Raw genomic sequence first — 12,966 nt, 5'->3', positions numbered from 1 at the left:
TGCTATTGTATTGTATCCGTTTTTCCTCTTATAGTGTTCTAGTTTTTTTTAAATTATTTTGTACATTATTCAAGGAACGCATTGATATATTTATTGATTTCAATACTACGGCATCAAATAAAAAATACGCTTCAGGTGGTTATTTTTTTCACTGAGCAAATAATAAAATTCGAAAGAATGGTTTAGTTTAGTGAATATCTCTCTCTTTCTTTGAAAGGAATGATTAATAAATATTAAAAGGATCAATACTAAGATTTCCTAGATAAAACTATTGCAAAGCCATGCATCAAGGTAAATTAAATACGGTATTTTTTTTTTATTATAGGTGAGGTAAGTAAAGAGATGTTTTCGATTAGATCGACTACTTAAATAAAAATATAGATGAACTTCAGCCCAGGGGAGTCGATTTATAAAAACGGATTGGAAAAGGATTGAGGAAATTAAAGTGTAATTCTAAGGTCCAGCATTCTGGGTGGTTTGATTGTGAAAAATGGGCTGAAATTCGCCTTTAACTATGCAAACTATTTCTACAAATGCCACAAAACTATTAAAGAACAGAAATTGATAATGATAGTCTATGTAATTATATCTATAGTGGTGGATTTATATCTTACCATAGGGTTTGTAAAAATTCTAGGCGTTTTCGTGTTTAAACTCTAAATCATTCGTTGAGCAATTGTATGTTGCCTTACTATATCTAAATTCGTACTTTCCTAGTCTAAGATTTCTCAATTAACAATGGGTAACATCGAGTTCGCTAATGTAATCGCGTTTCTTCCTTAGGTAGTAAATTTATCCTAATTTATGCAAATGACAAATATCATTCAAATTTTGTTTGGGATTCATCACAGAATTATTTGGTTTCTTAGCCAGTTTCAGCACAGTAAATTACGAGTACGAGACGGCTTTGCTTATTCGAATATGATTCTAATCAGAACAAACTTCTGCCTCATACAAAAGTGATTAAATTATTTTTAAATCATCAAAAAGTGGTTGTTCAACAGATAAATATACACTCAAAAGTTTAAAATTCTAATTAATATGATAGCATTCCTATAGGTAATTTGAACTCAGAATTTACAATCAAGTCTCCTATTCGGGAGCTGACTAGCCGTGTGTCTAAATGGTTTCATAGCATATAACCTCTGGTTAGTATGAGCGAGCAGAGTGTTGCGAAAATTGAACAGCAAAAGTTTTGCCTTTATTCATCCCACATAATGGTGTTGTTGGGAGGAAACATCAGAGGAATGTCGCAACAAAAGCATGTGTCCGTCATGGTCAAGTTAACCGAAGAATCTTTTTGCAATTTGAATGTCCCACATGGCCCGAAGCATAGTTTACCGTACGCCATGTAACTTTGCTGGACCGAAAACAAATAACAGCACACAGTGACACCCGAAGAGGGAGGCAGAAGAAACAAAATAAATTCGAACTGTTGTGTCCGGCACTTTCGAAGAAAGCCAAATGCCTCAGGTGGAGAAAATTTTTGTAGAAAAGGACAGACCACATCAAGTGAGCAGTTGCACGTCATGGAAAGTTTTCGTTATGAACAATTCTCTTGTTTTTTTTTATTGGTGAGTTACCCTATGGAGAAAGACATCATTTCTTGGTTCACTTAAAAATATCATGTGGTATATCTAATAAATGAAAAATGCGTCGATCTGGCAAATCATTGAAAAAAATGTAATTTATCACTTACTCAAGTTATATTTTGATGCAAATTTTAAGCTGTTTTCAAGAGAATCTTAAAAGTAAAAGAGTTCTTAACAGATAAGGTGAAAGTAGTAAAAAGTCTATTAATTTCAATGTTTAAAGTCAAACGTACTGAAACTGGTGACAACAGTTTATGTAAATTTTAAAGATTATTTACTGCTCATCTAATCGTCAACTTATACAAACTGCTTTTTAAACAAAGCATATAAATGTTATTTATTTTTTCTACTCTTACGCGTTTGTTCTTATAGCACTGATGAACTCCTAATTTCTATTATCGATTACCTATGATCTTACTGCTTAAAAACATTCTGTTCTCATTACCAAAGCACAAACTTGAACAAAAGCGTTTACGAACATCATAGCTTGAATTCTGTTTTTTTTTTGTTCCTAAGAACTCTTTTTCATAAAAAAATGTCTTTCAAAAATCAATTCATGTGATTATCCCAAACGTTCAGATACGTGTATCGACAATTTTTGTTCACAATATGTGAAATATTGAATTTAGCTAACCTATCATCGTGTCATTTCATCTAAACCTATTAATGTAGACTTAAAGCCAACAACTTTTAACGGTCGCAGTGTCAGAGCGCGAGTCGTTTAGCTAGGGCTATAAGTAGCTCTCGGAAAATTCAATGTCCGACTGGCTGGCACGCGATGAGCGCGTATTTATCGACAATCCACCTCCGATAGCGCTATCGAAGTCGGATGTGGTCGTGGGGTCTGCCTGTATCGCGATTACCAGTGAGTCCTTACCTTGCGTTACAGCGGCTGCCGGAGTCGTTGTCAGTTGATTGTTGTTGAATTGAGCATTGTTGTTAGTAGTGAGACTGTCGCCAAACTGAACCTGCCCACTCTTGGCCGTCGTCTCCTTGTCTGCTAGTCGTTGTTTGAGTATTCTTATTTTATCCTCTTTCTGTTGAAAAAAAAAAAGAGATTGTGGTTAGGTTCGTTTTAACTAGTTCTTTCTTGTCCTTACTTGAGCAATAAGCTTTTGTAGATCGTCATTCTCAGTCACTAACTTCTGGTATCGTTCTTCGTCTTCTTTCGAAATGCCGGTATCGTTGTTGAATTTCGATTCTGCCTTATCTGCAGGATGCCTCAATACTTCGATGACCTGAAATTATAACATCAATAAATTTAAATACAATTGGAAAACTTTTTTTTTTCAAGGGTCATTGCGACTCAATAACTTGTAAAAAAATATCTTTGTTTTTCGGAATGTTTCCCCACCTTCGGTACGAATATCAGCAACATGCTCAAGAAACAGCAGAATATGACTGCCAATGCCACGAAGGCATACGAAGCATCCTGCTGGGAAGCAATGACCATGGCAACCGGAGCTGTGATCAGACAGAGAACTACGACGTTGTAGATGCTCATTCCCACGTAGCGCGAGTCGTTGATTTGTTTTACTTTGACAGACCGCGTTTCATACGCCAGGAACAGCCCGAACACCAAAATCAGTCCTTTGAAGCCATAGATAACACCTGTTAAAAAAACGATTTTCAGTTTATTCGATTGAGTTATGTTGTTAAATTATATGAAATGTTCTATGCAAAGATAAAAGCATATCAAACTTTTTTTGAAATTGCATATTTATGAAAATTTAAAAGTTAAATTTTGCTAAGAAAACCATGCAAATCTTTATTTGCTTATGCAAAAAGCAGTGCTATGAGAAAATCGAAGATTTTATCATCCAATTCTATATCTCTTACTGTTGGAAATTAAGCAGTTCACACAAAAATCTCAATTTCATAAACGTTTTGTATTCAAAACCATTTTAAAAAACAGCTATTGTCACCCTTTTGTTAGTTCCAAAACTGAACAACAAGTTGGCGATGCATGTCAAATAGCTTTGCAGCGCCTGCTAGCATGAAAATCTCCCATAGTAAATGGACCAACAATCTGAATACTCTACAACTTGAAATGCGTTGCAAAGCGCTCTAAATCTCTTCGCTGCAGGTGGCCGCAGCTTAACTCATCAAAAGTTGTAAAACTTGTCAAAACTCGTCAAAACATAAAAAATATAGAATAAAAAATATTGGTGGGGGAACTCTTCTTTTTGTGAAATTTCACGAAATGTACTCTTCTTTGATGAGAGCCATTTAATCAGAAAAATGAACTTGTTTGTTTCAGTTTAGGAAAAAAACATTTTTTGTATAAGAAATTCGAAAGAAATACATCTAACAATAACTTTCAATACTTTACCTAAATATTCCGTATGCATGAAGGCATCTTTGAATCGTAATTTACAGTGAGCGCAATAAGCGCCTTTGAGTATGCAAAAAAAACCCCTAACAGTTATCAAAGAGCACAAAACCAATATAGCTACTCAAATGCTTCGTAGCGTTCAAATCTAACTTATTGTTTGTTCAAAGGAAAATTAAGTTTATCATTTAGATAATTATTTGAAATGATTTTGAAACAATAAAAAAATCAAACAGTAACGTCAAGGGATATATACGCGCCTAAAATGTCTTTTTGAAATCATATATTTTATCGCATTTTGTGAGGTTTGTCAGCATAACTTCAATACTACTCTTCCTTCGAATTATCCAAATATGGATATACAGCCTCTGACTTAACACTTTTAATTATTTTAATAATAATTGAGAGTAAATTTCTAATTGTCATGTACGTCATACCTAAGCTTTCCAGATTTTTTTCTGAGCTTTTTCAGGCCGGGCAAATCCTAGCATATTTACCAAAAGGCTGGCACAATCCCACAAATTTTCAATTTAAAAACCGGGATATTGATCCGGGCAAATCTGACCGAAATCCAGGCTTTTCTTATGAAAATTCATGGTAAAAAGCATATTTTACTATATAGCGTCAAACGGGGCATCGTGCAACAGCGGGGTTCGATGCAACATTTATATAACACTACATTGAATCAATTTTTAATTTAATGTATTGTAATAAAGTTATCTTTTAATGATTACAAAATGATGATGACATAATTTCTCGCATCTTAACCTAGTTGTCTTAAGTTTTTTATTTTTATGTAAAATTTGAAAAATCGAGCAATAAATGTACAAATTTTAACATTTTTTGATGCCGAAAAAAACTTTACCCAGTATGACGGATCGGCTTGATAAAATTACCTACAAACTTTTTACAGGTTTCCTCATGTTATACCAACATTGTTCGTGTAAAAATATTTTTCGAACAATCACCAATTTTTTTTAAATGAATATTTTTAAAATTTAGTTAGGTGTCTCGGGTTAAATGCAACAAAATGCAAATCAAAGAAACACCTTGTAAATCTCGTTTCCATGTGCTGGAATATGAATGTTTTGCATTACGCGTTTTTAAACATTTAAATTTCATTCATCCAAACGTTTTTTTTTATGATTTCAGCTTGTAGAATTTTTCGTAGTATTATTGAACCCCTAAATGTATGCAGCATCCTTATTTTCAGAAAAAAATGTGAAAATTTGTAATTACAGACCCAAAAACTACTGCAATTAGTGTTGTCATGCGTAATGGTCTTTAAGGCATCGCAAATATATTAAAAACTATGAATTTTCGTACGTGTTCATAAGATTTTTCATTAAAAACAAAGTTTGTTGCAAGTTACCCCATTTTCTAAGGAGTGTGAAAATCGCATGTTTTTAGAAAATTAAAAATAACTGAGGAAACCAATTATTTTTTTAACTACGCCAATTTGAAGCCCCAGCATCCTTAAAACTTTTGATGCATAAAGGATACGATTAACTGTGAACATAAGTTTTTTAGAAGCCATTGAAGTTGAAAATTGTTACATGTTGCCCCAGTTGCCGGTATTTATTTTTTTTTGAGTCACATCAGCGGTGTTCAATTCAAATATTACATTTATTTTTATGAAACAAGCTAAAACAATCATACATTAAATGAAGATGAAGTATGAAGTTTTTCGATTTTCTGATTTTCAACTGATTTAGGAAGAAAAATCGTTTAAATTTTTGTTAAGAGATTCTGTACGCACGATTCATGAAGTCCAATAAATTTCAACAAAATGGTTTTTAATGGTTTAAACATTTTTGTTTTTTTTTATTTCTTACTTTGTTTATTCATGAAAAAAATGTCATGCCTTGTGTCAAAAGTGTATCGCCCTCAAAATGGATTGATTAAACATGCTGATTTATCTGTTATGCGCATTTATGAACACTTTCCCCCATGTGTTTCCACCCAAGAAAGAAGTGAAGCTGCAAGTTTTGGTTGACAACCGACTTGTGGTAGACATATTAAATAGGTACTTCTGTTTGTCTGATAGCTGTTTTCAAATCCCAAAAATCTCTCATTTTACAGAATTTTGAGATAATTTTGGCATTGAAGCTGTGCCATACATCTTAAATTTTAATTTATTACTACAGGTTTTCTAAATTGTGTACATATTCCCAACCTTATGAATTTAAAGACAATATCAACTGAAATGAAATGTAGAAATACATCACTATCAACATAATAAAACGATTAGTGATTAGTCCGGCTAAAAAAAATCTGTACCTAATTTTTGAAAATGATATCAGTTTTTCTGTGATTTAAAAAAAGGTATGAAGTTTATTTTTGATTCTTTTTTATCAAACTTCATCACATTTGAATACCTAAAAGGAAGAGTTTTTTTTTCTCAATACAAGAATCAAATATTTCAATTTAAAAATTCACCAAAGCCAATGAAATCTATAAAGTTTTAAAACTCGGTGATGGTTTCACAGATTTTCTTACAAAAATTTGGAAAAAAAATCTGTAAAAATAAAAACAGTGGAAATCTTGGAGCATGGGAATACGTGAGCCAAATATGTTCAATAAACCGCTTCAAACTTTGTATGCGCAATTTCAAATTTATTTGCTGGCAATTGTATTGTCGGTCCATGGCAACCGCCAGAGAAATTGGAGAACAGTTGCCATGGACCGAGTGAATTATAGGAATTATGTTCGTCAAGTTATGTCGTGAGACGGTATACTATGTAAATAAAATAAAAATAAAATAATGTATTGTCAAATGATTAGTTTTCTCATAAGATTGCCATACCATTAGTCATTTGTCTTTTTTTTTATTTTACAAATGATAGATACAGAGCCTCTTCTATATTTCTTATTATTCTGGCAACACACCAATAGGGGAGAATGAGGATACTTGATCCCTGGGGATACTTGATTCCTTAGCTATATCTCGAAACTGGAATGTCTTACAAAGATCAAATGTTCTAAAAAAATGTGCCAAAATGAGCAAAATAACAATGCTTGTAGTTTAAAAGTTTTTAACAAATTAATTGTTTGAGTAATTGAACTTTGTTTGAAAAATTTCACAAAATGTAACTTGAAGATCTTTTTGTATCACTTTAAAATGTTCCTCACATGGGAAAATTATGAAAAAAAATATTTGTTCCAATGTATCAATCGTTCTAGCGTAGAATGAACTTCATAATGCCATATTTTCAAAGTAATGGAAAACTCTCAACTTTTTTCAGAAAAAGTTTTCTAAAATGTTGATTACGGGTACAATTGATCCCCTAGAGTTGGGTACAATTGATCCCCCTTCCAAACGGCATATTCTTCTTCTGAATTGATCGTTATGATTGCTGATTACGAAATTACTAATATTTATCCAAAAACTAATATTTATCATACAATTGTCTGAAGAAAAGAGCAAAAATAATTATTTTCTCTTAATGCAAAAAAATAGCGCCTTTAAGTATGCAATGTCATTAGCGTTGAGACAAAGTTATAGAATTTTCTTCTTATGTCTTCTATAAATCGTGAAATTAAAACTAACATGACCAAAATAGTCAATTAACATTCTATCTTGGGGTTTTGTTTGATTTTTATACAAGGATTAGGGCTTCCTGAATAAAGGATCAAGTCTCCTTCAATAGGGGATCAAGTCTCCCCTAACTTCAGAAAAACAGCAATTTTTTTACTCCCACGAAAATGCTTCTAGTTCATCAACGGGTTCAAGTATCGTTCTAATTTTTGGAGCATAGAAACTTGAAGTTACAAGCTGTCAGAAAATGTCAAAGACGGCGAGTTGCTAAATTTTTCCAAAAAGATATGGTGAAAATAAGAAAAGGGGATCAAGTATCCCCATTCTCCCCTACTGTATTCTTAGGATAGAATTAACAAGTTATAGGCAACAGGTAAAGAATATACGTATAGGATATTTAGACCTGCACTATGAAATGCCCTCGTTTCAAGAGTTAAATTGCGGTGTTCAAGATGATGTGTTGATTTGTTTCAACAATTTCTTTTTTTCATTTGCATACAGTGTCGATATACCCCAATGAACAAGTTGAAAAAAAAAACGAGAAATGCCAGCCAAACATTCCAATCTCGAAATTGTGTGTGTAACGCGGTCGTTTTAACAGCCTTTGGGGCATGAAAATAAAATGTTCGATTTAATCAACTTTTGTTGAATGGGGATGCGCATCCGAGCTTTGCCTCCACTCACTGGTTTGGCCATGTGCCACACCAAAACTGGAGAACAGCTGTAATTGGCACACGTCCAGCACTCATCAACACCTCACCCGAAATTAAACATCCTTGTGTACACAGGAAATGTAATCATTATATGTGTAAAGTATAAATTTCGTGATTCGAGCACACGTTTCCAACCATATCAGTGGGGGGTAAAATGCGAAACCATTTTTTTGTTGTTGTATGCAAGTGGTTAAGTCGGAGAAAAATCATGTTTATGTCATACGGCTGTTTCATTACGCTTCATCCTTCATTCATTTTTATGCATAGGCAAATGTTAAAAAGTATGTTGCCGTTAGTTGATGACTTTATATCATGTCGTTGACAGGCTTCATTTGACAACATTGTTTTTCTTATGAAGTAATTTAATGGCACTTGATTTTATTGAAATCGGTGACAATTAATAATATGAACTCAAAATTTATGTGGTACACATCTAATCCATTTATAAATTCCACACAACTTCACAAATGTGTATTGAAATATTCAAACCTATGTATATGTTTTATTTGTCAAATTTCATACGAATCGCATTAGCAATATGTTGCCGCATTATAGGCGTATTCTTTACCTTGCTAGATAATAAATAACACATTGCACAGTAAAAGATGTGCTAAGCTCCTAATGGATCATCCTAGTAATATCGTAACACCAAGTTTATTTTTAAATTACACAAATTATATTCAAATGCATTCAAAATGCAATTCATCAAAACAAATTGTACTTGACAAGAATATTAGAAGCATCAAGCATCGCTTGAAGCGTCTATTTGAATCATTTCAAACCCAATTGACGTATGGTTTTCGATTACACGTTGCGAATATATCATGCTAATTAAAAACAATCCCGCCGTGCTTTTGGTGAAAATTCCGAAGCGGCGGTCCATCAATCATCCATCAATATCAATTAGGAGTCAGATACGTGCTCTCTTTCACTTACCTAGCCACACCGAATTGTTATGGCTTTCGCAATGCTCGAGTTCGGGTCTAATTTTCACATCGTCGTTGGATGATATCGGATCCTCGAGAGGAAACGTTTCAAGTCGGCGTTGAAGCGGATCCTGGATCTGCCAGGTCAGTAAAATAACAAAGTCCGCCGTCAACAGGCCAGTCACCATCGTGTACAGCTTCCATGGCTCGACTTTTTTCTGAAAAAAAAAAACGCAAGAGGAAAACAGGAAAAACGAATTTTATTTGCTCTTTTCCGGCACAATTATCGAAGCAAGAAAAATTGGAAGAAGTTTGGGAATAAGTGTTTAAAAGTGATTTATCTTACTTTCAGGTCCGCTTTTGTTTTCGTTGTGAATCTGTGTACGCGCCAGACTTTGCTGAACATTGCTCCGTAGGCCATCGTAAAACCCATCGACAGGATCCAGGACCGAGCTTGACAAATCTGCAAATAATGGCACATAATAAAGTTTCAAACGAGACACGACCGGGGAATGCAAATGACGGAAAGATTTTCGAAAAGAAGCATCAGGATGATTTCGAGCGAATCAAAACTTTGCCCAGTTGTACGAGACTGAAAAAAACGTTCTGCTACCTGTTTTTTTTTACAAACTGTGAGGATAATTTTTAATTTTGATAAAAATATTTGAATGTGACGTCTACAAATTGGGAAGAAACTAATTGATAGTTATTCTTATATTGACGAGTTACTCCAAAATACTCAACAATATTTAATAAAAATCTACAAATGAAGGCTCTTGAGATCAATTCTTTATAATGAGTGAATCGATAAATCTACAGCGCCTAACCATCATCACTGATATTTTTTTGAGTAAAACTTGAAACAAAAGAGAATAGCATCAGTGAATCAACATAATTTGCTATCAAACTCTTCGATCACAATCTTGAACACCTCATTTTCGTTACTTGTCATTTACCACATTGTAGGACATCGAAGAAAATCTGTTCTTTTGAAGTGCAAAAGTTGATGAAACAAACTATCCTGAAGTCGTTGTGTGATATGGCTTGGAGCTAAAAGAGGTATAGTCTATATTTCCATGATATTGAACCTATTTATCGGTGCGGAAAATTAATTGATCAACACCTACGCTTGCAAACAATTGCCTCAAGTATTGAACGGCATTGGCTTCGGCAGTGTTGCATCTGTGCAAGGCTCAAAGTGAAAATGTTCTGCAAAATGTGGTACCACCTTTATCGCCTGGGGGGCTATTCGTTTCCAAATCATCATGATAATAGTGTCAATAGATAGAGACGACTTTCCTACGCTCTCTCCATAGCAAGTAGATATGTAGGTTATTTCAAACGCAGAACACGCATTTTGTTAGGATGTGAAGTTTTGAATCCATTGCGTTAGGAATACGCTTTGTGAGCCATAAAATAGGCAACTAGCTTGACTGAAATTGAGAATTTTCAAATATCAAACGATTCTGAACCTCAATGGTGATTGTTTTAGTTTCGTTGAATTTTGTGGCACTAATTTTTTAATAAATATCACGTTGTACTGATTTATTAAAATAACTTATCGGATAGAAAATTACTGTTTCCTGAAATATTGAAAGTCACCTTATTGGCGATTTCAGTGTCAACTTTAAACAACCTGCTACAGCTCAACATGAAACCCAGAACCGTTTATTTTTGTACAGAAATAGTTAAATTCAGTGGACCCTCTTGTTTCAAATTGGAGCCGGTCCATTCGACCGTTTTCATCTGGTTTCAATCCATTGAAATTTCTATGACCATTAATGTGGAGTGTATGAAGACACTACCATGTTAAACAGCTAATAATTTTGCCTAATAAAATACGAAGTTAAAGTCTTTAACAAAGTTGTTCAGCGGAAAATTTCCTTTAGGGAATTTATAAATTGGCACAAAAACCACCAGCCGGCTCGGTTCCAAAGTAGAAATAAAAATTATGGTGATTTTTCAGTACAAAATATTCAATTTTCCCATACAAACATAAACGTTCAAATTTACTCATGTAAACGTTACTTGAAAATTCTGCTGAAAATCATGGATGAGTTTGGACCAAGATGAAGCTTTTTAGACCCCAGGGTTTAAGAAATTAAAAAATGACCCCAAATCGACTCAGTCTAGTGTATATACTGGCTAATTTTTCAATTTTTACGCTGATGATTACATCCGAAGTTAGATGGATGATCCGCTTTTTTCATTCATTTTTAAGCACTGAAAGCTGGGTCATCATCCTAAAATTTTCCAAATTATCATTAATACAATGTTTAATTTTTAATTACCTCAAAACTGCTATCGATAGCCTTAATTTAGTTTCAAATAGGAAACATTTAATTTGTTTTTGATAATTTTTGCTGTTAGTAAACATGTAATTTTACATAAAATCTAAAAATATCGAAGGCTCGCTAACAAAAACCTTTCAAATAAAAGCATTTAGAAGCAATCGGGTTGAATCATATGAAAATTTAACTTTGTCTGTGGTTTTACTTAAAAAAATGTGTTCGGAATTTCTTGAAATGAATTACAACCGACAACATTTTCAATAGCGTAAATTTATTCCTGTCTGTAAAGTCTGTAGAGATTCAAATTTGTTTGAGAGGTGTATGAGAGAGGATTTTTTTTTCAATATAATTCAAGTTAAATTGAAGATTGGAGATACTTGATCCCTTCGCTATACTTCAAAACAAGGATCAGGATCAAATGTTCTAGAAAAATTTGCTTAATAGAACACAACAACAACAACGAATTATAATTTTTTTAGTTCTTGGAGTTTGTTTGAAAATTTTAAGAAATGTGACTTGAAGTTCTTTTTTAAATCACTTTAAAGTACTCCCCACATGAAAAAATGAGTCAATCGTTAGAGAACAATATGAACTTCAATATGCTATATTTTCTTAACAATAGTCAACTCTAAATTTGCTTTAAGGAAATTAATCTCTTGATCAGATAATTATTTTTACTTTGTTTAAAAAAATCATTTCAATTTGAATCAAAACCTCATAAAATCTGCCCTCCTAACTTTTTATGACTTCATGCCTATCCTTGGCGCTCATTCTTGTTTATTATGAAAATAAAACAATTCCTTTGGTAACTATGGCAACTATGGTAACGCACTATGAGAGATAGTCATATAAGCAGGTGGAACAACTTATATTAACTGTAGTTTTGGTTTTATCAACGCTATTGTTTGTACTTCGAAATAATCCACGATGTCCGGTTAGTTTTAATAATAATCAAACAAAACTTACTAGTTGTTTATATGTTTCGAGCTACTCGAGGAGTAGCTTTTGTATGTCTATTATTAAAACTCATCGAAAAATTTCTATTATTTCGAAATACAAACATATATTGAAATGTTTTCAACAATTTAACTATCATTTCTTTTGGTTACGATCGCAAGATCACAAGGTTCTATTTCACGATCACATTTTGGAAATTGAATAATTAAATTGAAATAAATTGTTGTAAATTGTTGTTATAAAAAAACAGAAAAATTGTACATGTATTTGAGCGAAACTTAGGCCTTTCAGTGGCTGCCCTTTTATTTTTCAAACACTTCTAGCCAGCTGTAATTTGTAAAAAACACATTTGAAAAGTTAGGACAATATAGGTAGCCCGTTAGGATACCTAGTTTCAAAGTCAATCTGAATAGGTCCAAAAAACTGACACTGGTGAAATTCTAAAAAGGCTTCAAATCTTGAAATCGGAACTGAACTTTTCAGAACTAGTTAAATATCCATGTAAAACATGAAAAAAATCAGCAGGATCTATATGACCTCGTTCGCAAACTTTTTGTTATTTCATTTTTTTCTTATTTCCTTCATTTTCTAACACTTTATCTTCTTATTAGTGATTC

General features: G+C 33.0%; 1 protein-coding gene across 4 annotated transcripts in view; it reads right to left on the bottom strand.

The window, feature by feature from the left end:
* The window catches only part of LOC129750105 (gamma-aminobutyric acid type B receptor subunit 1), a 349,408-nt gene that overhangs the window by 14,739 nt on the left and 321,703 nt on the right, over positions 1–12,966 (bottom strand). For all 4 annotated transcript variants that reach the window (XM_055745326.1, XM_055745327.1, XM_055745328.1 and 1 more), the window contains exons 12-16: positions 9,448–9,564; positions 9,112–9,319; positions 2,947–3,203; positions 2,693–2,830; positions 2,470–2,629 (exon numbers count right to left, since the gene is read on the bottom strand). In XM_055745326.1, the coding sequence (XP_055601301.1) occupies positions 2,470–2,629; positions 2,693–2,830; positions 2,947–3,203; positions 9,112–9,319; positions 9,448–9,564 (880 nt within the window). The remainder of the gene's footprint in view (positions 1–2,469; positions 2,630–2,692; positions 2,831–2,946; positions 3,204–9,111; positions 9,320–9,447; positions 9,565–12,966) is intronic.

The sequence above is a fragment of the Uranotaenia lowii genome, chromosome 2 (assembly GCF_029784155.1).
Source record: "Uranotaenia lowii strain MFRU-FL chromosome 2, ASM2978415v1, whole genome shotgun sequence".
Taxonomy (NCBI): Eukaryota; Metazoa; Arthropoda; class Insecta; order Diptera; family Culicidae; genus Uranotaenia; species Uranotaenia lowii.
This window is presented reverse-complemented; position numbering and strand designations above follow the sequence as displayed.